Source organism: Zootoca vivipara, chromosome 11 (assembly GCF_965207765.1).
Source record: "Zootoca vivipara chromosome 11, rZooViv2.hap1.1, whole genome shotgun sequence".
Lineage (NCBI taxonomy): Eukaryota > Metazoa > Chordata > Lepidosauria > Squamata > Lacertidae > Zootoca > Zootoca vivipara.
Window position 1 is genome coordinate 55581151 of NC_142594.1, and position 24482 is coordinate 55605632.

Below are 24482 nucleotides of genomic sequence, written 5' to 3' on the forward strand. Positions count from 1 at the left end.
TGGCTGGGGGAACCCGGCCAGATGGGCGGGGTATAAATAATAAATTGTTGTTGTTGTTGTTGTTGTTGTTGTTGTTGTTGTTGTTGTTGTTGTTGTTGTTATTATTATTATGGCAAGTTGCAAAGGCCCAGTGATCAGCCTATGCCTGGGCTGAGCCACTTCAGATGCAGGGAGGGAACTCCTGCAACTGCCATTGCTTGCCTTCTGTGGAAATCTCCCCAGATGCAATCTGAAGTGGCACAAACCAGGCATATCTCGACACACACACACATACACACTGCCAATGTTTCCCCCCCTCTTTTAGACTGTGAACCTGTAGGCGGGGGCTGTCTTTTAAAATATATTCTGATTTATATCAGGAAGAATTCAGCATAGCACTATGGCAATCACTGGATCAGTGCAAGCGTTTCAGCTTGCCAGAAGGAACAATCTCCTCTCTCTTCCCCTCCATGGGGGGTTCTGGGGGTTCTCCTGACTCATCTGCCAAGCCAAATTTGGGGGGGGCGGTGGGAGAAAGTGCTTTTGCACTAAAGGAAGCCTTTCTGCAGGTTTCCACTTGCAGAGTTTGGTGGTTTAATGGCTGTTAATCAATGCATTGATTTTATGACATCATTTTACAATACAGTGATGCTTCGCAAGACGAAATTAATTCGTTCCGCGAGTCGCTTTGTCTTGCGATAATTTCATCTTGCAAAGCGCGGTTTGCTGCGGCAAAAAAACAAAAACCTGCAAAAATTTGTGTTGCGAGTCACCAAAAACATCGCAAAACGCTTTCGTCTTGCGAGTTTTTCGTTGCACGAGGCATTCGTCTTGCGAGGTACCACTGTACTAAATTATTTTGGTAGTTTACTAAAGTTATTAGTCCCCCAAATTTGGGGAAGGGCCACAGCTCAGTGGCACAGTATCTGCTTTGTGCAGAGAAGTTCCCAGGTTCAATCCACGACATCTCTGGGTAGGGCGGAGAGAGAGACCCCTGCCTGCACCCTGGGATGGTGTTGCCAGTCAGTGTAGGTCAGTGTTTCCCAACCTGGTGTCTCCAGCTGTTTTCAGACTACAATTCCCATCATCCCTGACTACTGGTCTTGCTAGCTAGGGATGATGGAAGTTGTAGTCCAAAAACAGCTGGAGTCCCAAGGTTGGGAAACACTGGTGTAGGTAATACTAAGGTAGATGGAGCAAAGGTCAGACTTGGTATAAGCAGCTTCCTAGGTTCCTATCATCACGACTTACATAGGCAAATAACCTTGTCCCCTGTAAATAATGCTGTATAAATATTAATCACGATCGCTCTGATGTCTCCAAACCCAGGCACCTGTGATAATCTCTTAAGCAGCTCAATGCACACATTACGTAAGCATAGCTCAATAAGAGATTTTCAGTGACATTTGTGAAAACAAAACATCCTAAATTGAGGATTGGGGGGGGGGGGTAGTTCCACAGAGCACACTGCCCAACCATTCATAAGTTTATACCAGCTTATACCATTAGTTTATACCAGCCCTTGAGGCATTTTTTGACGGCCCTTGGCAACTTTTGGCACCCCAGCCCTTGCACTGCCTTCCCAAAGTCAGGTAAAGACGGCACTGGACTTTGAGGAGGAGGTGTGAGGCCCAGACAGGGTTCTAGAGTCCTCCTGTCTTCTTCCCAAAGCCTAGTTAGCTCTTTCCCAGCTTTGGGGAGGGGATGGGAGAGGTCTAGGACCCTGCCAGAGCCTCTCGCCTCCTACCCAAAGCCCAGCACATCCTCCCCAGTCTTTGGGAAGGCAGCATGAGGGATGGGTGTGTGAGTGCCAAATTTTAGTGTCAAATCAGGCTCCGTGCTGATGTATGGGTGGTATGAAAAGTTGGACCGCCCAGGTTTATACAGTTACGAATGGCGAAGCCATTGCCAGCAGCTTCAAGGGCTGCAAACTGGAGGAGATGTCCTTGAGTCAGAGCCATTCCCCATTTTGATGCCAATGGATCGCATTAAGAGCAGGTCGAGTGGGACCCTAACCTGCCCTGAAGGTCATTCTTGTAAGAGGGGAGGTGTTTTTAAAATGTACATGGCAGATGTAAAATTGTCCAGAGTCCCCTACAAATCTTTCTATCACCCAGTCTGAGATTCGAAGCTTTTAACTGTTAAGCAATGGAGGAAGGGTTTCTTAACCTTGGGCCTACAGCTGTTTTTGGACCACAACTCCCATCATGGCTAGCTAGCAGGAACGGTGGTCACGGATGATGGGAGTTGTAGTCCCAAAAGAGCCGGAGGCCCAAGAGTGAGAAACACTGGGTTAATGGACCTGAAAACCAGCTCAATAGGGTTTGCTATATTTCAAAAAGTAAAAATCAGCTTTTTAAATTAAAAACACACACAAAAACATGGTGTTTTGATCGACTTGCCTAAGATCCAGGACAAAGCGCTGCCTTTTGTTAATTCCCCCCCCCCATGTCAATTCTGCCTCTGAATGGTGGCCCTAAATTCTGGGGGCAGGAAGCACACTGTGACCATCATGCTTTCAGTTATTTCTCGGGCAAATTACTGTTCCAGTGTCTTGCTGTGGTAGGAATGCAAAGAATCTGAAGGATCTTCTTTGCCCACCTTGGATGCCCCCCTCTCACTGTTGTGGATGGTGACAATCCAGAGTCCCTGTCCTTAGCAAGTTATATGTTTATTATTGATTAAAACAAACTTTGCAGGCTGGTGAAGTGCTTTGTGCCTTCATCTTGTATTTTTATGTTGTGAACTGCCCTGAGATTTATGGATGAAGGGCACTATACAAACAAGCCACACAGAACGGTACTATTTCTATTTGTACAAATGAGGAACAAGGGCAAAGAGGCAAAAATGAGCCCAAGTACTCCACATCCACCCTAATAATAATAATAATAATAATAATAATAATAATAATAATAATAATGCCCAAGAACAAGAGGCTGGTAGGAACGTAGACTTTACTCTCAGGGATCCTTCCATCATTTCCAGTCCAGCCATAGTCAAACAAGTGACCCTGGGGGAGGCGGCTCATGACTCTCATTCATCTCCAATAATTATCCTTACAAGCTGTACAAACAGCCCCAAGGGTCATAAGAACGCAAGATGGGGCTGCTGGATCATGCCCTCAGTCCAGCCAGTCCAGCATCCTGTTCTCGCACTAGCCAAAATGATGCCTGTGGAAAACCAGCAAGCAGGATTCGAACCTAAGAGCCCTCTCCCCTCTCGGTGGCTTACAGTGGTATTCAGAAGCTTTGCAGCTTCCGATTGTGGAGGCAGGGCAGAGCCATCCCGGCTAGTGGTAGCCATCAATAGCGCATGAATTTGTCTGATCCTCTTCTAAAGCCATTCAAATTGGGCGCCATCACTGTGTCCTGCAGAAGCGAGTTCCACAGTTTAGCTATGTGGGTGTAGTTTTCCTTTCCTGTGATGTGCTTGGTGGTGGTTCTAGAGATCTGGAATGGGGAAGGGGCAACGAAGAATGGGGAGGGGGTGTCCAGCGAAGATTCCCACAGAATGCAAGTGGCACTGTACTACCCATAAACCGAGCAGTTCTTCCTAATGGTTGGAGGTGGCATGCACCCTAACACAAGAGAACAATATCCACTGGGTGTCACCAGAAGAGCGAAATAAAGGTCAAATATATATATATATCTCTACAGTCCTGGCCGTCAAAATAAGCACACACCCCAAGCTTCGCTTACGGGAGTCTATCACATTGAAGGTTATCGGGAGGTTAGCGTAATTGAATTTGCTGCCTAGACGCTCCTTTGTTCTCAGCACATGGCCGATAGCTTGCTTTGGAAAGGCAAGACCCTCTTTTCTGCACTTTATTAGCTTCTCTTTGAATATCGAGGGCCAAAGACCCTCCTCACTGGAGGTGCAATAGCCTGAAGCACCTTTTGGCCCAATTAAGTATCAGTGAGTGTATTTATTTGTGTGTATGTATATCAATCTATCTATATATCTATACTGTAGTATACAGTACTCCCCTTTGGTGAGGATTTGGCAACTATCAGCTTCCAATGGATCAATGTGGATTTGATTGGGGCTGGTTTTGCTTTCCCACTTAATTGGCTCATCTTGTTCTTGCCCCCCCCCAAACCCCCTGCTAGAACCTGGGTGCAGAGTTTGTTGCAGCTGAGAAACAATAGGAGCAGTCGCCAAGAGAGGCAAGGAAAAAGATTTTTAAGGGGTGGGAATGTTCGTATCGGCGGGGGTAGGAGCAATACCATACAGCTGAAGGGGTGGGGTGAAGACAGGAGGCATTTTAGTAAAAGTTCCCCCCAAAGCCATTCCTTGTTCAGAAATTCAAGCGACCTGATCATTCGTATCAGGGCAAGAGATTGAACTGGAACCCCAGTCTCTGTGAAGCTGCAGTTCAAACTGGCTAAGAAGCAACCCTTAATATTTGCAATCTTACGGATTTAACAAGCTAGGTAAGGCACACACACACACTGCTGCTCATTAGTAATTTTTTTGTGCAATTCTTTTAACTTTTTATTCTCTCCCACTGCTATCTCAACCGGCGTTTGGAGATGCTTGATACTGAGGTTTCAGTAGAAACCTGCCACCACAGTCCCCATGACTTCCAAGCAAGCAGCAGCTACACAGAAAGGCAGATCTGCTGGAATCAGAGAGAGAAAGAAAGAGAGAGAGAGAGAGAGAGAGAGAGAGAGAGAGAGAGAGAGAGAGAGAGAGAGAGATTCTCTCCTCTTTTCACACCACAAAAGATTGCCTGTGCTTGTCCCAATTTTCCCTCAGCTCAGACCAGCAGACTGACCTCAAAGCATTGTGCCGGCACACTAAGAAATAAAACAAGCCCCTATTGAGAGAAAGGCGGGGTGGGAGGAGAGAGAGAAGCACGGCTGTCCCTGGCGAGCTGAAAGGCTTTTCACCCCCATTAAAGGGGCAGGTGCTTCTACATGGGACAGGGTCTGTGCCAATACTTGGAGCCACAAAAGGGACGAATTGATTGTCCCCTTCTTGGTGCGCTCCCCCTTCCAGGAAAGAGAAGCCGACATCCCTAAAAGGAGGACCCAAATTTGTGCCACATCCCTCCTTGCAGTTTTGTGGACATGCAGGACCTTGGCTGACTTTCACCCTACAACTAAGCAGCCTGATCCCACAAAATCACCAGGCATCTTTAAAAGCAGGGCATAGTTAATCCCATTATTTTATTCATGCATCTTATGTTTTATTTTCCCTGGCACCTGCAAGCAATCTGTTCTATCGGCGGCCAACGGAACTGCCCCCTCCCCTCTTCTCCCCAGTCACCCCAGATTTTCCACACACCCCCTTCCCATTGTTCTGCCTGCTACGCAGCAAGCTGTGTCCATCTCAGGAGAGGCTGGCGGAGTGGTCCGCTCCCCTACCCACAATCTGTCAAGTCGCTTTCCTTCATCTCTAGTCTGCCTGCTTCCCAGAGGGGGGGAAAGAAAATTTAGCAACATACCGTCACGTGGCCCATCGCCTTGCTGGGGAGACGGAGCACTCAGCACACCGCTGACCTCGATTTCTCTACTCCCCGGCACGGAAGCAGCTCGGCTCGGCTCCATCTCCTGGATCCTGCCGCTTCTCGGGGAGCCGAGGCAACTGGGCTCATTGACAACATGGCTCTTCTCGGCCTTTGCTGCTGCTGCTGCTGCCGCCTCCTCCTCCACCCTGCCTCCCTTGCCATGGCCGCCTATCTCGGGGATTTGCTCCAGTTTGCTGTGGTACAGCCCGGGGCTGACCAGCTCCCTCTTGACGGCGCTGTCGCTGGCGTCCCACTCCTCTCGCTTCCTGGCAGATGGCTCCTCCATGGGGAGGGACGGGTGCTCCTGGTTCACAATGAGGCTGGGAGGCTCAGCATTGTTCTGCGCGGAGCCCAGGCTGCGGGCAGATGTTTGCTCTTCCGAGACAGTGGCCGACCTTTTCATTGGCGCGCTCGGCTTTCGGGTCATGGGGCTTGTGTTTTGGGAGAGGCTGCCACTAGGCGACACCAGGCTGCCGAGGAGGTCCTCCCGAGCCAGGGGCTCAGGGTATTTGTCCGCCAGGTTCAGGGCTGGGGGGACGGACAGGTGGGAGCTCTCCGACATGGCACGCCGCATGGCCTTCCTCTGGTGGGCCCCTCGGTTGAGGAAGCCGCAATCGCTGTCAGAGCCCTGCTTCTCCCCCACCTCTGTGGAAAACCTCTCGTCTTCCATGTCGTGGAGGTTGTTGAAGCAGCTGCTCCTGAAGTCGTCCTGGGCCAGTTCGACGGTGGTGGTCGGGGGTCCCAGCTTGGGTAGGGCAGGGGAAGGTGCAAACCTGCTCTGCACATAGCTGTCGTTGACCACGCCAATCATGCTGTAGGCAGGGGGCCCCTCTGTCTTCCCGGTCGCCTCTGGGCAACCTAAATTGCTGGTCAGGACGGGGCTGAAACTGGGATTCCACACGCTGGTCTCCGGCTCGCCTGCGTATTTCTTGGGGTCACTCCCGGGCTGACCCTGGTGGCATTTGGCTTCTGCCACCTTCTTACCTGCTGCCTTCTCCTGGTCGGTGATGGCTTCGTGCTGCCCCATCCTGGCAGGTGACCTTGTGGACTCTGCCTGCCCAGAGTGGGAGCCTGCGGCACCGACGCCCCCCAAGCCCCCTTCTGCGGGAGGGAACGCTTCCGAGATGAGAGCCCAGCTCTCAAGGTGACCCAGGGGGGCCATCGGGCATTTCTTGCCTTGCAGAGTCTCCGTTTCGCCTCTTTTGTCCTTCGGGGCTGCCTTGAGCTCTTTGTCCAGTTTCCCCTCGAAGAAACACAGCTTGTCCTCGTCGGTGAAGCCCTGGCTGCTCTTGACCAGCCCATCCTTCAGCTGCCCGCCAGAGTTTACGTTCAGTCCGATCTCATTCAGCTTGCCCTCTGTCCTCTGCCACGCAAACTCGGTCTTCCCGAAGTCCTTCTGCGCCTCCATGCAGTGGAAGCCTTCCGAAATTCCCTCCGTGCTCTTGCCTTTGCACAGCTGGCTGTATTCAGAGAGGGGTGCGGAGGGCTGGTTGGAGAGAGACATTTTCGCCTGCTCCTCTCGCTTCTCGTCTCCTGAGCTGTAACACCACCCAGCAAGTGAGCCGGGCTTGCAGGCAGCCTGATGTGGTGACGACACACCATCCCCCCCTGTGCTCGTAGATAAAAAAAATAAAAAAATAACCCCCTCTGTCCCCAAGGGAACACAGCTTACTCAAATGTAGCTTTTTAAGCAAGACCCTTTTCTTTTTTAACGTTACAGGGCACATGGGTTTTCAGCCATCTCCTGAACATAAAACGGAAATCTAATTTGCAGCTGCACTTCGAAGTGCCTATTGAGATACTTCGTTGCCGTCGCTTTAAAGCAGCACAATGAGAAAGCCAGAGGGGGTGAAATTTGTCCGCTCCTTTATCCAAGCTTCGATAGTCGAGGGAGACAAAACACAATCGAAAGCAAACGTTCCAGAGCAATGTGTTGTTGTTGTTGTTTTTTAAAAAAGGTATGATATCTGGCGAAAGTGTTTGAGGAAACAGACATCTCCTTCCAGATATGCAAAAGCATTTGCTGACTCACAATAAAGCCATCAGTTGGAACGGCATAAAACCATCACAGAGGTTCTTTTCGCTAGACCAAATGAAAGTCGTGCCCGTCATGAGATGTGTCCAAAAAGCACACTCGCCAAGAGAGGCTTGAGGTGCTCAGTTCCATTGTCTTGAATCTGCGACACAAACAGGTATGCTGAGTGTTTGCAAACAGCAAAATGTCCACTTCCTTCGAGGGAGAGGAGAAGCAGTAGCTCAGTGGTAGAGAACAGGAGCTGCGTTCAGAAGGTCCTGGGTTCAAGGAACAGGTAGGTGGTGATGTGGAAAGACCTTGCTTTCCCCGAGATCTTGGGAGAGCCAGGCAGAGTAGACCAACCTCCCCTAAACTTGGTTCACCCTCGAGATGTTTCAGATTACAACAGCCATGCAGGCTGAGGCTGATGATCCAAAAGATCTGGAGGGCACCAGGTTGGGGAAGGCTGGAGTAGACAACACCTGCCTGGATGGGCCAGCAGCCTGACCTGGCCTAAGGCAGCTGCCCTGCTCTCCATTCACAAATAGATCAAGCCGCACCAGTCGACAAATGGCCCTCGTCTCACCCTGTTCGTTTCAATGGAGTCTGCCCAGGAGACCACCTGAAAGAGTGGCTGGTGTATCAGCCAAGGAAGCATCTTCTTTGCACACAGAAAGCCGCAGGTTCAATCCCTGGCATCTCCAGGTCGGGCTAGGAGGGGCCTCCTACCTGAAACCCCAGAGAACTATTACTACCGGTCTGCGTAGACAATATTGAGCAAGATGGACCAATGGTACGTATAAGGCCGCTTCCTGTGTTGACATGGTTTTACGAGGACAAGAGCTTCCAGCGTTGCATGCTGCCATCTCTTATAAGCTCACGCCACAACCATTTCCAAGTTGCCACAAGACACCGGCTTTGATGCGAAGGCCCTTTTGCTTGCAGAAACGGCCGGTGCCGAATCTGCCCACCCCTCCCATCCGCATCCATGTCAAACGGCACCCGTTCAGCAATTCCCCCAATCCTCTGGAGCCGCTTTGTGGGCAGGCGAGACAGGCTTCTATAGGATGGTGGAATTGCATGTGTGGTTCCTGCGATCAAAGCCACACCCTTCCCTGCTGTATCAGTCCAAACGTGGCTGCCGGAAAACCTGTCGTTGTTCCAACCGCTAACACTTCTATTTAGCAGCTTCGGAGCTCACTCGTTAAACCATTTTCACTACTACATCAGCTCTCCGAGTCGCAGGTCTTTTCTGCCGAAGGGAAAAGCACTCTGCACCTATCATGTTATGCACAAAGGCCAAACAACGTAGGTCAGTGTGCAGTACTTATGCAGCAGAGCAATGCCGACGTTGTGAGTTCGCACCTCATCTGGAGTACCATGTCTTTGAGAGCCAATGTGGTGTACCGGTAAGAGTGTCAGACTAGGACTTGAGAGACCAGGGTTTGAATCCCTGCTCAGCCACAATGCTGACCTACTTTGCAGGATTGTTGTGGGGATTAAACAAGGAAGGGGGAACCATGTACGAAGCCTTGAGCTCTATGAGGTGGGATATAAATGCAATTTTTTTTAAAATAGCCATCAAGGCTCCTGCTGTGGCCACTCACTCGCCTGCCAACAAGGATGAGCAACTGTTTTGGGGGGACTGCAACACACCTGGACTAAACGAGACCCTCCTTTCAGCCGGGAGAGCAGCCCCTGCAAGCAAAGCTCATCATCGCAGGCGAGGCGGCGGCTGCCCTTATGGCACAGTGCAGCAGTGACAGCTCCCACTTATTAACTCGCTAGGAGTATTTTTAGACTCTGAGCTCCAGCACGCCCCCTGAATTTATCCTGCTGCACACAAAAATAATTTTCTTTTCTTTTTTCTTTTTTTTTAAAAAAAATCAGCCTCCCTGATCTAAACGTTTGCTACGTTGCATTTAAGTGCCGGGTGGAAGTCGTGTTGGAACTATGAATAAAGTAGGGCAAAGTCATATTCGTCTTTGTTTCCTGACACTCCCCAATTACCGCCCACCCAGCTCCGCTGATTGCAAAGAGACGAGAGCTCGTGCATGCGATCTTGCATCTCACACACACCCAGACAAGGCTTAAAAACTGGCTGTCACCAGTCAGGCTCCCCTAGCCAATGGCAGAGCTGCTATGATGTCACGGAATGTTCACAACCGTTCCAACATCTCAGTGAGAAATAGGATGGAAATATATACCAGCATCGGGAAATGGAAAGGAGGGCTTTGTTTGTTTGGGGGTGGGGGGAAATCAGAGAGAGCAGAGAGGGCAGATAGAGCTGTGCAATGCTGTCAGAAAAGGGTGGGGGGGCATACAGAAACATCAAAGCAGGACATACCATGGGAGGGGAAAAGATGCAACGAGAAGCCTTTATCCTCTGCCCTAGAGCTTTAATCTTTTCCGATATTTCAACTAGCACTTTGGAAATTTGACTAAATACAAGCAGCGGCAGCTATCACATGTTGCAGAAAGGAAACTTTGAAGGAGGATTTCTTTTCTCTCTATATATGATAAATACTACCACCAGCACTGGAGCATTGATTATACCTTTACCTCTTTCTGCTCCTCCCTCGCTCCCTGTTCCGCTCTTCGGAAGGCCCAACTGAGATGCAGCTGCCAGCCTGCTTTCCAAGACCTCTGCCTCTTCCCCACCTCCTTGCATGCATAACTGCTATGGAATTTGCTGGCACAAGATGTAGCAGTGGCCAGAGGCTTGGATGGGTTTAAAAGGGGACTACGGGGGGGGGGAGCAGGGAATAGGCTTAGCGGTTAGCTATGACACCTAGATGGTCCCTCTAGTTTCAGAGGCAGTATACCTTTGACTATAGCTGTTTCGAGATGAGTGGCCCTCGCTTGTGCTACCTAGCTACTGCCTTTCTGTTGCAAGCTGCAAGCAGAATTGCAACAGAGACTTTGCACACTCTAGGAGCCTGGTGTCGTCGTCCGTCCCCCCAGTGTACACCCCCCATGTTCTACCCACACAAGGGTCTACAGGTGTGGAAGGTCCAGTTCACACGAGCAGCTATTTGAAGCTCAGGTTCGACTCACTATAACCTTTACGGTGGACACCATTTTACGGCTCCTTTTAGCAAAGGTTAACACATCTTTTAATCAGTGCTAAAACTCATTTCTATGGGACCCAGGTGGCGCTGTGGTTAAACCACTGAGCCTAGGGCTTGCTGATCAGAAGGTCGGCGGTTCGAATCCCTGTGACAGGGTGAGCTCCCGTTGCTTGGTCCCAGCTCCTGCCAACCTAGCAGTTCGAAAGCACGTCAAAATGCAAGTAGATAATTAGGAACCGCTACAGCGGGAAGGTAAACGGCGTTTCCATGTGCTGCTCTGGTTTGCCAGAAGCAGCTTTGTCATGCTGGCCACATGACCTGGAAGCTATACGCCGGCTCCCTCGGCCAATAATGCGAGATGAGCGCGCAACCGCAGAGTCGGTCACGACTGGACCTAATGGTCAGGGGTCCCTTTACCTTTACCTTTAAAACTCATTTCTAGTTATGAAATCCAAGTGTAACAGCACCATGACACTATAATGCTATGTGAATTTGTATTAATAAAGAGTGCTAAAACCCCTTTCCAATCATCACCATTAACCACAACAATATAGTTTATAACGCTAAATATGGAACTGTAATACTATGATACCATGGGTGATATTCCACGTGAGTTGGACAAGGTTCAGAAATGAGTGAGCAAAAGGTTGGAGCATTTGGGGTTTGTAAGCCGAGAGAAAAGGTAAGAGGTAACATTATTCAAGTGCATAAAATCATTATGGCACAAAGAGAGTGGACAGAGAAAAATATTTCACCCTCTCTCCAAACACTTGAACTCATGGGCATCCAATGAAGCTGAATGTTGGAAGATCCAGGACAGAATAAAAGAAAGCCCTCCTTCACGCAGCACATGGTTAAACTATGGAACTCCCTGCCACAAGAGGCAGTGCCGGCCACCAACCTAGAGAACTCTAAAAGAGGACTAGACAAATTCATGGAGAAGAGGGCTATCGATGGCTACTAGTCATGATGGCGATGGTCTGCCTTCCCAGTTTGAGGCACCAATGCGTCTAAATACCAGTTGCTGGAAACTACAGGAGGCGAGGAGTGCCCCTGTGCACGGATCCTGTTTGCAGGTTCTCCACAGGCATCTATTCTAGTTGGCCACTGTGAAAATAGCATGTTGGAATAGATGAGCCATTGGCCTGATCCAGCAGGCTCTTATGTTCATAACTGCAGGCACAGACACACACCCCTCCCTCCCAATGAGTTCCCAGGCTCAGAAAAAGTAACACACCCTCGCCCAGTTGTGAATTTTAGAGCAAACTCTCAAGGTGAACCATTGTTTGGTTTTGCTCAAGATACATGGTGTGCGTGACAACAGAGCATGCACACAACCCAACAGCACGCCAGAGCTAATTGCTGCATCAGCACACCAGGACTCAAGTCCCAAGCTGCCAGCTCCCACCCACAGCAACCTTGCGTTTCTATTTTCAATTTGCTCCTCAAGCTAGTACTTATCCTGTTCAATGCCTTTTTTTAAAAAGAAGAAGAAAATCCAACCAAACTGTTTCAGGCGAGGACCCCTTTGCACTGGTTTCCAAAGCAACGGGCACCTTCCGGGGTGATGAAGTGCCCCCCCCCTGATATCCCCTCCCAGAGTCACGTGCAATTGCTAATTAATTAAGTGTTGTCGCCAACCAGAGTCAACCATCGGACCAACTGGGTCAGCTGAAGTTGTGCATGCTGGGGAGAAGAATATGCCAGAGTTTCGGTGGGGGGATTTTACATCAAGAGGTTTCTTATTAGGCATCAGATAAACCAGGGAAAGGCAGAGACTGGTTCTTCTAATGCAGGGGTCCCCAGACTACGGCCCCCGGGCCGGATGCGGCCCAATTAGCCGCCCAATCCGGCCCGCGATGACCCCCGCCGCCCGCTGCCGCCGCCCGCTCTTACGGCGCGCGGTGCGGCGGCGATCTTCAAAATCGGCAAAAAATCGCCGAAAATCCTTTGTGCGCATGCGTATGGGCCTCTCCCGACCCGGAAGAGGTCATTTCCGATGCACTTCCGGGTCGGGGGAGGCCCATACGCATGCGCACAAGCGATTTTCGGCGATTTTTCCCCCGACCGTGTGCGTGTACACATGCGCACGGGCGCGCACTCCCCCGCCCTCCGGCCCGCTGCGCACGCACTCCCCTGCTCTCCGGCCCGCTGCGCGGTCGGCGCGGCGGGCACCGGCCCGAAGCCCGGTAAGTCTGGGGACCCCTGTTCTAATGGTTCACCGGGAGATTTAACAGATCCACACCCAGCTCTTAAAGTGATGTGCGGAACCATCTCAGCAGACCTTGGTCTAGCTTCTGCCCAACCCAAACTAAACCAGTAGGGAAGAAGACTACCGTATGCCAAAACTTGTCATTTGTGTCATCATTTATTTTAAGCAGGGAACACCTGTGTGTGTGTTTATGTGTGTGTGCAGCTAAAGGTTCAAGTGGTACAGCCTAAAATTCTACCACTCCTTTGCTGTGCAGTGTTTGACTAACTGACCAGGACCATGCAGTCGTCATTTGACTCTTCTCCATGTGCCTCCTCCATGAGAGGTCCACAGGGTGGCAACAAGGGAACGGGCCCTTTTCTGCAGTGGCTCCCTGTTTGTAAGATGCTCTCCCCATCGAGACTCGCCTGGTGCCTTCACTACATAGCTTTAGGCACCAAGAGAAAACATCCCTCTTTTCCAAAGCCTTTGGCTGATTAAACAATATAGCCTTTTAAATGTATTTGTGTTATTGTGTTGTTTTAACTACTGTACTTATTTTGTACTTCTATTCTGTATTTTTATATTGTGAACGGCCCTGAGATCTCCGGATGAAGGGCAGTATATAAATTTAATAAATAATAATAAATAATAATTAAATACAATTCCACCACCCCACGCTACACAGGAAGCTCCGAGGTCCCAATCCACTGCAAAGCTGATGGGTGGCTGTGAAAAGGCACTGTCTTTCCACCTAAGCCGCCCCTCACAGGGTTGGCAACCAGTGCTTTAAACCAGCCTGCAAGCCCAAAACTGAAACAATGGGCTCGGTATTTTCGGGTGACGGGTACATAATTCTAACCTACTCGTGGTACCAAAATAAGCACTCTCGCCACATGCAAGAAAGCTGTGCCTTGGCAACAGCAGTGATGGGCAGAAGAGGCAATGAGCCGTAGAAAGACAAGGAGCTGCCCCACCTTGCAGAGTTTTCTAGTCTCTGCCACCAGAGCTGTAATAGCACACAGCGGGAGGCAGTTCTGCATGGGGGAAGAGGCACCAAGGGGATTATCAGAATGCAAACTCACAAGCCTCTCCATCTTTAAGGAGAAATGGGTCTCCACACCTCAAATGAGCAGCAACACAGAATAATTTGAAAGCAAACAGCCTTCCAACTTTCCACCGTGATACATTTTGACTGAGAGACAATCCTTGCAAAGTATTTTTAGTCAAGAGTCGTGTGCCAAGACAACCAACATCTGCTGTCAAAAATAAAACAAAGTAGGAGCACAGCAGCTGAACTCTGTGAATAGGAGAAACCCAAATGTTGCATTTATTTACATGGTTTTAATTCCTTTCGGGGTGGTGTGAGACTAGTCCACAAGCGCCGCTCAAGTCCACCTGAACAAAGAATTTTAAACATGTATTTCCACTCTTTACGTGGTTTTCCACCCACCCCAAATAAACTAGCCAGGTCTACGTTAGGCTTAGCTTTAGCAATACTGCAAGATGCTCCATACATGCCCCATAGCTGGAGGGAGCTCTTGGAAGAGGGAGAGATCAGGACAGACTTTATAATTCCAATGAACCCAAAGCTCTGGACTGCTCACGAAGCCCTGTTGCCTCTTCAGCTTCCAACACCTCCTCTTCCCAGTCTTCTCCCTCTGACCACCCATTGTAGTCCCATCACCAACCCCCGGGCTCTGAGCTTTCTTCCCTTGGGGGTTCCCTAGTTGGTGCCTCCCACCACTCCTCTGCATTCAGCCAGTCCATGACAGGCTGCTTCCTGTGCTCCTATCTTAGAGGAAGTCAAGGTGACAAGCCTCTTGGTTTGCAAGCACCCCAGGCCTTTGTTGACAATGAGAATAGGGTTGTTCTTGCCTGGTGGCTGAGTGCTCTTCCCTCATCTCTGCCTAACGTCCAGTTTGCAATAGATTCAGGGATCTGCCGTTGTCAGAGGCAAAATAACGGGCTGGAAACTGCCCCTGTGGCTTGCTAGAGCAACGGACATCTGTAGCAGGAACCAAAGCTGCTCCTCGGTCCCTCTCACACGCTCAGGACACCATGAAGACAGGATTACGAGTTCCTTTGGAACTGGCGACTGGCAATTAGGGCTGACAAAATTCACTCTAGGGAGCTGTCTAGTTGCTAAACATCTTCCATCCTCCTTTTGCAACACTGGGGGCAGTGGGCCTTCCTGCCTTGCCAGAGGGCTGCTAGCACCCCTCAAGTCCTCTTGTCAATCCCACGCTGACAGCGCCGACATTCTAACTGCAATGTCACCCTCCCCACCAGCCAGCCTGCTTTCAATTTGGGGTACATGCCTCGGGGGAAGAGAGGAGAGGGACAGCTCCTCCTGCCATTAAGGCAAGCTTCAATCCTTCCGAGCTCTGCAGCAAGTGAACAGGGCCCACGTAGGCAAGTTGACTCACACAGAGGGGATCCTGCAAAACAGGTGGGTGTCTTAAGGCATGCTGTGCGGCTTGCAGTCCAATTACCTGCGGACGTTCATTCGTTTAGGGCCAACCTTTCTGTTTGTCAACGGCTCCCAAGGTTTGCCCTTTTGAAATATGGCCGTGTGCAAGGAACACACACACACAAAGGAAAAGGCTTCCAGCAATTCTATTTTCCTTTTTTAAAAGAAGGCACCACCTCTATAAACACCCTCCATTTTCTACCCCCATGCAAGAAACACGCCCCGCCCCCCCCCGCACTCTAGAGGCATAAATTCATGCAAGGAACAGCACTTCCACCAAAATAGAAGTACTTTATGCGTTATGCAACCGTCATTAAATATACAAAACCTCTCAGGAACCACAGCAAAACATTAAGGCCAGCATGGCTCAATCTTATACTAAGTTTTTTTAAAAAAAGCTTTTCCATGCAAGCAGATGTTATGATATTCCGTCAAACAGCATTAACACTTCTTGCTTAGTGACAACAGGAGACCAGTGTTTGTTAGGGAAAGCCGATCGTTCTCATGTTCATTCAGCGCTCATGGGGAAATCTACCCTTCTGATGGAGATCTGAAGCTATCTGATAATCTAACAAGGTCTGTGGTAAAGCCTTGTGGACACGTAAAGGTGGGGAGGGGCTGTTGCTCAGAGACGGAGTACACACTTTCCACAGAGGAAGTCTGAAGTTCAAACCCAGTTAAAGAACTCCAGGTTGCAGGATTCAATGCAGGTGCTGGCTGGAGATGCCTTTTCAAGGTGGATCAAAATGGGTGGTTGAAAATAACTAAAACTGGAACTTAAAAAAACCCACTAAGCTTGTCTTCAGAATAATAGCTTGTATGATATTAAAGCAAGCTGCATAATGCATAAAAGTGATCTATTGAGCAGTGCATTCAGAAACATGTTCTAAAATAATTGTTAAATACACATATATACAAAGCACCCCACTACTGCATGGAAAATAAAGGTGGGTTAGCAGTTGGGAGCTGCACCAAAATTTAGGAAACATATGAAGTACTATCATGAGAAACTTGATTTAAATCCTAACTGCTTGCTGATTTAAACCATTGCTTCAGATTTCCTTGATTGAACTGATACAACTTACTATTTTGTTACGTTTTATTTTTTGCCGTTTATCCCATTTGTTCACGCCTGAGAAACAGGAACCAAACGCCACTCTGCTTGCCCATTAGCAATAATGGGTGTGTGAGAGGCAGACTGGACATTTAAATATATGCAGGGGATTTCATTTCCATTGCAAGACCAGACCGTTTCCTCAACTCAAGATGTACTGCTTTCTTTTCAGAGGGGCACTCTGCACATTCATGAATTACTCATGCCCCCCTCCCAACATTCAGGGGCCTTGGAAGCAGCTTCCCACAGCTGTGTTGCACACAGTTGAGAAATGACGTTTGTCGTGGGCTGACCACGTGAGCCAACCATCACATGACCATCTCCATGCCAGCGAGGGGGACATTCAAGACCAGCATAAAGTTATTAAATGGACTAGTTTTCAAAAGAGGGTGAGGAATCATTACTAATAGTCTGTCAGGCTTCAACCTGCGAGCATTGGGGGGGGGATGAGACTTGAGAAATGAATGCACCAAGACCTGAACCTCAGGTAAGGGGAAACCTCCAAGCAATGTGGTGTCAAGAAGCTATTTTGCTAGACGACGCAATGCTTTTTCAACATTAGTGAGGAGGAGTACAAAAATACTGAAGCGAGAACAAGCACATAAAGATAAGCTTAGGGAGCTTGGTTTATACATTTGTCAGTTCTTCAAAAATTTTGGCCATTAGCACCCTGGTGAAAACAGGCAAGCAGACTCAAAACAGGCTCTTAACGGGAACAGCCAAGACACAAGTCATGCCAGGTGCATCGGACGCAGGATTAACAGTTAGGTGCTCATGCCAAGGAGCAAGTTCTCACACACAAGCTGTAGTATATGCATTAGCTTCCGACGAGCCACAGTTGCAAAGACACACCTTTCTCTTGCCTTTGTAGATTTGGGCCGTCCGCTTTCACCAGCCTTCTCTTCCCTTGCTCTTGCACAGCCGCGACTCTCGATGGCGGCGGCGGGAGAGGAAGCCCTCTTGACTTTGTGGGTCTCATGTAGCCTTTCATTTGCTCGCTGGCTCGGGCTCTCCTCTCCTCTTTCTTCATCGCTCTCACTCCTTGGTCACCACCGTCAGCCACCGCCTGCGGGATCAGCTCGCCGGCTTCAGAGCCAGAACTCTGTGTGCCCTTTGGTTCGGCTGCCTGGCTTTGCAGATGTGCCTCTTCCTCTTTGCTGGCCACCTTCGCTGGGAGGCTGATCTCTGGCTCCTTCACATCATCCAGCTTCAGAGGTTTGAATGGGTCTTTTGGTTTAGGAGCAGAAGCAGCTTCCTCCCCATCAACATCCTCTGGTACCTTATCTGCCCCTGCCTTACTTCCTAAACTATCCGGACGTTCAGCTCCTTGGCTTTTTACATCTGGCTCTTCGCTGCCACCAATGAGTGCAGTTGTCAGTGCCTGGAGTGCTGCTGCTTCTCTCTTGTTCTCCCAAAGAGGTGGCAATTCCCCAGAAGGGGTGCTGGTTTCTTTTCCGACAGATCCATTACTTTCCATCCCAGCAACCGGCAGGGCAGTCTCCTTGGGCACCTCTTCCGCTGACAGTTCCGAGTGGCCAAGTCCAGAGCCTTGTGTTTGCTCCACCAAGCTTTCCCTTCCATCTTCATCCAGGATGGAGCTGATCGCCTTGTCCTTTCCTGCTGTTAGTTCCTGCTTGGCATGGGGTCTCTTGCTTTTCTTCCGTTTCTCCCTCGTTTCGTCGCCCGCTTTCAGCAAAAGGGAAGCCTCTATCGCGGCCTCATGGCCTCCCAACTTGGCCACGTTCTCCTTCGGCTCATGCTGATCCTCCCGGTCGCTTTTACCGGCATCCTTCAGCATTTCGGAAAGAAAAAGCTGCTCCTTGCTCAGCTCGCTCATGAACTTGCCTGGGTCTTCTAGAAAGGGGCACCCCAGCCCTGGGCTTTTGGAAGGGGCTTCATCAATACCACCAGAACTGGGGGGAGCAAAGGGGCCAAACAAGCTCATCCTGTTCTCTTCCCAGTGTATCTGATGCCCTGGGGGAAGGCTTTTGATATTCCTGTTCTCGTCTACAAACTCCATTTCCTCCACGCCTCGGAGGAACCCAGCCAATTTGGGACGCTGCCCTTGGTTTGTGGGATCCACCTTTGCTTGCAAGGTGGGTTGGTCAGGGCCACTCGCTGCCTTCTTGCTTTTCCTGTCATTGCCCTTCTTTGCAGCTTTTGCAGCAGGGTCTGGCTTACTGGCAGGAGCAGACCCACCACCGCTTCCCTCCTTGCTGCTTCGAGGAGAAGGGGGCTCTTTCTGTTCATCTTCTCTTTGGCCCCCCAAAAGTGTGCCTGCCTCCCCTTTGCCTTCCCCCCAAAGAAAGGGACATTCCAAACTCAGCTCGTCTCTTCTATTCTTGGCCGCGTCTGGTCCTCTGGATGTTTTGCCCGCATCAGGATCTTGCCCTGCATCCCTTGACTCCTTCAAGGGACGGTCTTTCTCTTTGACTTTACTCGGGGATGGAGCCTCCTCTGTTTTAGCCACCTCCCCGTGTTCAGCAGCTAGCCTGACAGGTTCAGGCTTTGCTTCCCAGGCTTGGACACAAACCTGGTGGCTCTGCCCTCCTACATCCCCTTTCCTCGGTTCTTCTGCTGCAGGCTCCGCAAAGGGATGGGGGGATTTTGGCAATTCTGTCCTGTCTCTAGGCTCTAGACTGGCTCCCTGACCTTTCTCTGTGTCTTTAGAGAAGAGTTCCTTCCTTGCGGTGCTTGTTTTTGGATCAGAAGCGACCGGCTGCTCAAAGCCACTTTTCTTCGGTGTTGTATCCAAACTCCCCTCCTCCTCCTTTCTCTCAGATTTCCCCACCGGTTTTGCAGCAGGAACCTGCGCTTCACTGCTCTCTGGCTGTTCAAGCAGAGGGGCGCCATCCTTGCCCGCAGCGCCTGATTCTTTGGTGGTACCGTCAGCCTTCTCAGAAGCCTTGCTCAAGTCAGAGGCCGTCTCCGGCAGAAATGGCTGCTCTGGCGGAGTCTTCCCGGACTTTTTGCTCCTCCCATCGCTGGTCCTCTTTTTGGGCTTGCTCCCCGGCAGAGCTGAAGTGGGGCTCTCTAAAATGGTGAAGCTGGGGCCTTTGCTCTCACCAGGCACGGTGGCTCCCTTGGCTTCAGGAGGACCTGCCTTGGCTGGCGTCTCCAAGATGAAAGGGTATGCCGAGGAAGGGAAGTCGGCCCGTTCGCTTCTGCCGGTTGGAGCCCCTTGCATCTTCTCCATCAAGGAGGTCGCAGCAGGAGCTTGGAGCTCTGCTGTATCTGCAGCAGAAGCTTCCGTCAGTTGGCTTGCAGCTAAGAGGTCGGCTCCTTTGCTGGAATCGTTCTTTTCTTTACTCTGGTCAGCTCTGCTTGCTTCAGCAGGCGAGGGGCCAGTACCACTCTCTGCCGCTGGAGGAAACGATGCCCCCAGTGAGCTTCTCTTCATGGCTTTCCTGCTCTTCCCCTCACTGCTCCTCTTTGGTTTCTCTTGCAACACCGCAGGTGCAAGAGCTGCTTTGCTGTCCGCTGAGCTGGAGAAGCCAGCTGCCTCGGGGCTTCTGGCTGCCATGCTGCTTTCAGGAGGGGTCACAGCTTCCTCTGCCCCTGGCACTTTGCCCACATCGGCCCGGTCCTCCAATAGGGAGAGCCGTGGCGCCGGAGGATTCTTAACTCGCTTGCTTCTGCCATCGCTGCCCCTCTTCTTAGCCTGTGCCCCCGTCGGCTGTTCTGATGTGCCGGAGCTGGCTCCTTTGCCCATCTCAGTGGAAGGTGCTTGAGCACAGCCAGGTGTCTTGGTGGGAGCGAAGGGCTTGCCCAGATCAGACTTGCTTTCCAAGGAAAAGGGGGTTTCTGCCGAACCAAAATCAAGAGCGGCACTTTTTGCAGGGCTGCTCCCCTGTGCATCGCCTGGAGAACACTCCCTGAGGGGGCTTGACTCTGGCACAACAGGAAATTTCTCCTTGCTCTTATCAGGAGAACTCATTTCTGTGGCTGGCTCCATGGCCTTTGCTATGGCGGGAGAGTTGGCAGCTCCTTCGCCAGGACCTCTGCCCTTCCTACCCTTCTCCTCCTTCTTGGGCTCCTCCACCAGCACCTCCTGCAAAGGAGCCAGGCCCTCTGGGGCGACCTTCTCACCTGCAGATGCTGGTTTCGTAAGCAGGACTTCAACTTCCTTGCTCACTGCAGGTTTGGCCTCCAAAGTGGGCACAATGGGGACCGAGTCCTTGTGAGTTGAGCCTTCCTCCAATGTCCTGCTTCTCCCAAAGGGTGTCATTTCCACAGGACTGGCCTGTGGCCAGGTGGGGCTTCCTGGCTGATTCTCCTGGACACAGCGCTTCAGTTGCTCCTCAGTAGGCTCCCTGCTTTTAGATGGCGATTTCAAGCTGCCATCCCTCATCTCTTCCACTTGGCCAAATCCTCTTGATGTTGCATCCAACACAACATTATCAGCCTGAAGGGCCAGCTCTCGCTTTGCAGAAACCGGGGCAAGGCTGTCCAGAATTTGGCCCTCTCTTTCAAGTGCTGAAAGATCCTTCCCGGTGACTTCCGCAGGGGCTCTTGAGACCTCTTTAGCGCTCTTCCGGGGCTCAGTAAAGGGGACCTCGGGCTTTTGGGGTTCAGGAGCACACAGGGGAGCTTGTGGCCTTTCGGAGCTGTCCTCCCACATCTCTGCCCCCCTTGGCTGCTGGACCCTCTTCTGCTTCTGCTTTTTCTTCTTCTTCTTCAGTGCCGCGGAAGCTTCCAGGTCCCAACTCTCCTTCGCGCCCTCTGCAAACTCAAACGCCTGGCCGGCTGCCTTCCTGTAAGGAGCTCTGCTCCGGGGGGACGTCCCAGCAACAAAGCCACTGCACTCTGTCACCGAAAAGGGGTCGCCTCCTTGGTTGTGGCTCCTGGGTGCAGCTGGGAGACCTACAAGAAGCTCCTCCGGGGCATCCGCCGCAGGCAGCCAGGCAGGTTTCGCTCTGCCAACCCTGCGGTGGTGGTCGCTGGGTTTGTTAGCGTGTCTTCCTTGGGCAGGAAGCGCACCTGGAATACAGGAAGGTTGCTCGAGTACCAGAGGGATTACTCACCAAAAGCAGCTTTCAGCCAGGCTCCCAGTGCCTACAGTCAACGCTAGTATTGACTCCCACTTTAGTGCAGTTTTGCAGGCAAGGTAAGGGGTTGTGGGGTACCGATCTCCCCTACTTTTTACATTTCTCTCCGCCAAACGTTATCTCATAACGTGGACAAAGTCTCTAGAAGTGTCATCGCTTCTACATTACAGGGAAATGTGAGAATTGCTTTTGTGCTTAGAGATCCCATAAGGCCTTCCTAGGATGGATTTTAGGGCCTACCTTCCCTCTTTTTCTGGGGTGTGGGGAAGGCCAGGTGCACGCAGGCAAGAGCTCTGGAAACAGGGAACTCTCCCAGCAGGAAACAAGCTCTGTTGACAAGTTGGGGGCATGACAGCATGGAGGCACATGGCTAGAAGGAGAAGGCAGGGACAGCTCAGTGATGAGAAAGAGTGTCATTTGCTGTGGCTGGAGAACACAGGGTGTTTTTCTTGCTCACAGCAGAGCCCGCAAAGCCAACTTTGCACTGCTGGGGCCCCAAGTCACCCCCAGTTGGGCAGTGGGAGGGCAGACTTTAAGGGAAAAGAACCCCACACCCCAAAAAGCAACAGACCAGCATTGTTATGAGGTCCGTGACCAAAATGGTTCTCCTAAATGTCAGATCAGAAATGAGACTTATATGGTAACCAGAAGGGGACAATGTTGCATAGAAGACTCAGCAATGGGGGAGAGTTGCCTGTATTTAACCTAGCTCCCAGTATGGGAGTGGAAGGGGGGGTGGAGATTCCCAGTTTTGGGACTGGGGAGCAAGTAGAAATAAGAAACAAGAAATAAAGCTGAGGCCATTTCCTAACCACACAGGAGAAGGAAGAGGTTTGCCTCTTTGGCTGCAAAGGGATAGGCAATTTGCGACACACAGAGAGAAAGATAAGAGTATGGTTGAGATGGAAAACAAGAACTGGAGACGGAGCTCAGCTGCTCCTCTGCTGCTGCCACTGCCTACCTGCAGGTTCCAGGGAGGCCTTTCCCTGAGGCAGCTCCGCAGGGTGGTCAGGGCGAGGTTCAGGTGCTTCCTTTGGCTTGGCCACTTCCACAAGAGCAGCCAAGGGCTCCTTAGCGTCTGCTTTGGACTCTCCTGGGGGTGCCGGTTCTTTCGATTCTGCTAGAAATAAAAGCATAAAAGGCATCAGTGTTTGTTTTTTTAAAGCAAGAAGACAAGACTGGCACGTGCTAGGATAGTTGTATACAAACATAGACTTGCCATGGACAAATTGAATGATATCTGGAATTCATTTTTTTATAAATATTGTATCAGTTTGCTTGGTTAAGGACAATAACTCTCCCCCCCCCTCTTTGGGTAATGGTACACGATATCTTCGTTGTTGTTCTGTTTTGCTTACTACATGGGTACACTTTCTTGTTTCTTCTTTTTGTGTGTGTCTTATCTTACTCTATGCACTTGCAAATTTGTACCTTTTATTTCTCAATAAGGAATATAAAATAAATAAATAAGAAACAAATGAGTGGTCAAGACAGGATAGCCATCTCCAACTATCTAAAGGGCTGCCACGTGGAAGGTGGAGCTAACTTGATTTCTGCTGCTCCAGAGGAGAGAGGCTCCGGCTAAACTTTAGGAAGAACTTTCCGGCTGTAAGAGCCGTTTGACAGCGGAAGAGACTTTGTCGGAAGGTGGTGGGCTCTCCTTCGCTGGAGGTTTTCAGACAGAGGTTAGGTGGCCATCTGCCAGGGATTCTTTAGCTGTGACACCTGCTTTGCAGGGGGTTGGACTAGTTGATGCCTGAGGGTGCCAAACCTACCATTCAATGATTCTATGAGAGTCACCCCCCCCGCCCCCACCAGCTTGCTCCCATGACCAAAAAACACATTCTCTAGGTACACATCAAAACCAGCTGCCCAAGAGTGCAGAGGACAGATAAAGATGTCAGCCTCACCAAGATCCTGGGCTGAGTGCTATATAGACCATTGGCCTGCCCGATGCAGCCACCAGGACAGTATTGCCTGTTTCAAGAGCTCTGCCTGCCAATATCCTCAGTGTGCAGCTCTCCACCCACCCACCCGGTTTCTTCCAAACTCCCCAATCCCCAGATCAGCCCCCATCTCTATTGCACATGGGGGGGGCACCGCTGTGGGCCTCCCTGCTGCTGCCTCCCTGCCATGAGAGAATCAGGCTCAATCTCCTGATAGGAGGAGGGTGTGGCTTCAATTGGCGCTGGCAGAAGGAAGGAAAGTGGCTTTCCCCGTAGGGAGTGACATATCTTCCCCACATCTTTCTTACCTGCAGGCTCCGGATGAGGCGCCACAGGTGAAACTGACAGCGGCTGCTTGTTCTCCTCCAGCTTCTCGGTAGGCTTGCTGGGGGGCTGTTTGTCCTTCTCCCCAAGCTTATCCAGAGCAGGGAAGGTCTCCCAGGGCTGGAGGGGTGAAGAAGGCGTCTTAGCCCCTTCTTGGCTCACAGCGGGCTGGTTGGGAGACATCTTGCTCTCTTCCGGTTTCTTCTCTAAGTGCTGGCTGGGAGAAGCTTTGGGCTCTTCTGCTTTCGGGGCTGGAGCAGCTTTACTTGCCCCCTCCTGCACATGCTGGTCCTTGTCGACCTTCTCTGTGTGTTGGGCGGGAGGAGCCTTTGGCTCTTCAACTTTCGGGCTTGGGGGCTGCCTCTCCTTTTCCTCCATGGGGAGGATGAGAGAGGGCTTGGTTTCCTCCATTTTCTGGGCGGGAGGCTTGGTTGCCTCGTCCTTTTCTCCCCACTGGCTGAAGAAAGGCTGGCTGTCGTCCACTTTCTGGCTGGGAGGAGTCTTTCTTGCGAGCTCCTCTGCCTTCTGGCTGGGAGACTGGCTGGTCTCTTCCTTCTCCTTGTGCTGGATGGGGGAAGGCCAGCTCTCCTCCTGTTTCCCCAGCACAGGAAAACTGCCAGTACCTGGAGCGGTTGTAGTGTCCGCGGCCTTTGCTTTCTGTTCCTTCGCCACTTCAGCTTCTGGAGAGCCTATACATAGCAAAAGAAGGAAGATGTGCCTTTTTTCATCTGCACTACCCAACTGCCAATGATTCCCCTCTAGGATCAGTGATAGCGGTCCACTAGCCTGTCCTCAACCAACACCTCTCCA

The 24482-nt window shown here is 50.9% G+C and overlaps 1 protein-coding gene across 25 annotated transcripts in view; it reads right to left on the reverse strand.

The window, feature by feature from the left end:
• LOC118091751 (uncharacterized) overlaps positions 1 to 24482 on the reverse strand; it is a 191559-nt gene that overhangs the window by 52712 nt on the left and 114365 nt on the right. For 23 of the 25 annotated variants that reach the window (XM_088653723.1, XM_060281015.2, XM_060281019.2 and 20 more), the window contains 3 exons: positions 23657 to 24361; positions 22364 to 22522; positions 17207 to 21334 (listed from right to left, as the gene is read on the reverse strand). In XM_088653723.1, coding sequence (XP_088509849.1) covers positions 17207 to 21334; positions 22364 to 22522; positions 23657 to 24361 — 4992 coding nt within the window. The remainder of the gene's footprint in view (positions 1 to 17206; positions 21335 to 22363; positions 22523 to 23656; positions 24362 to 24482) is intronic. The other 2 variants (XM_088653717.1, XM_088653712.1) reach the window with 1 other exon arrangement.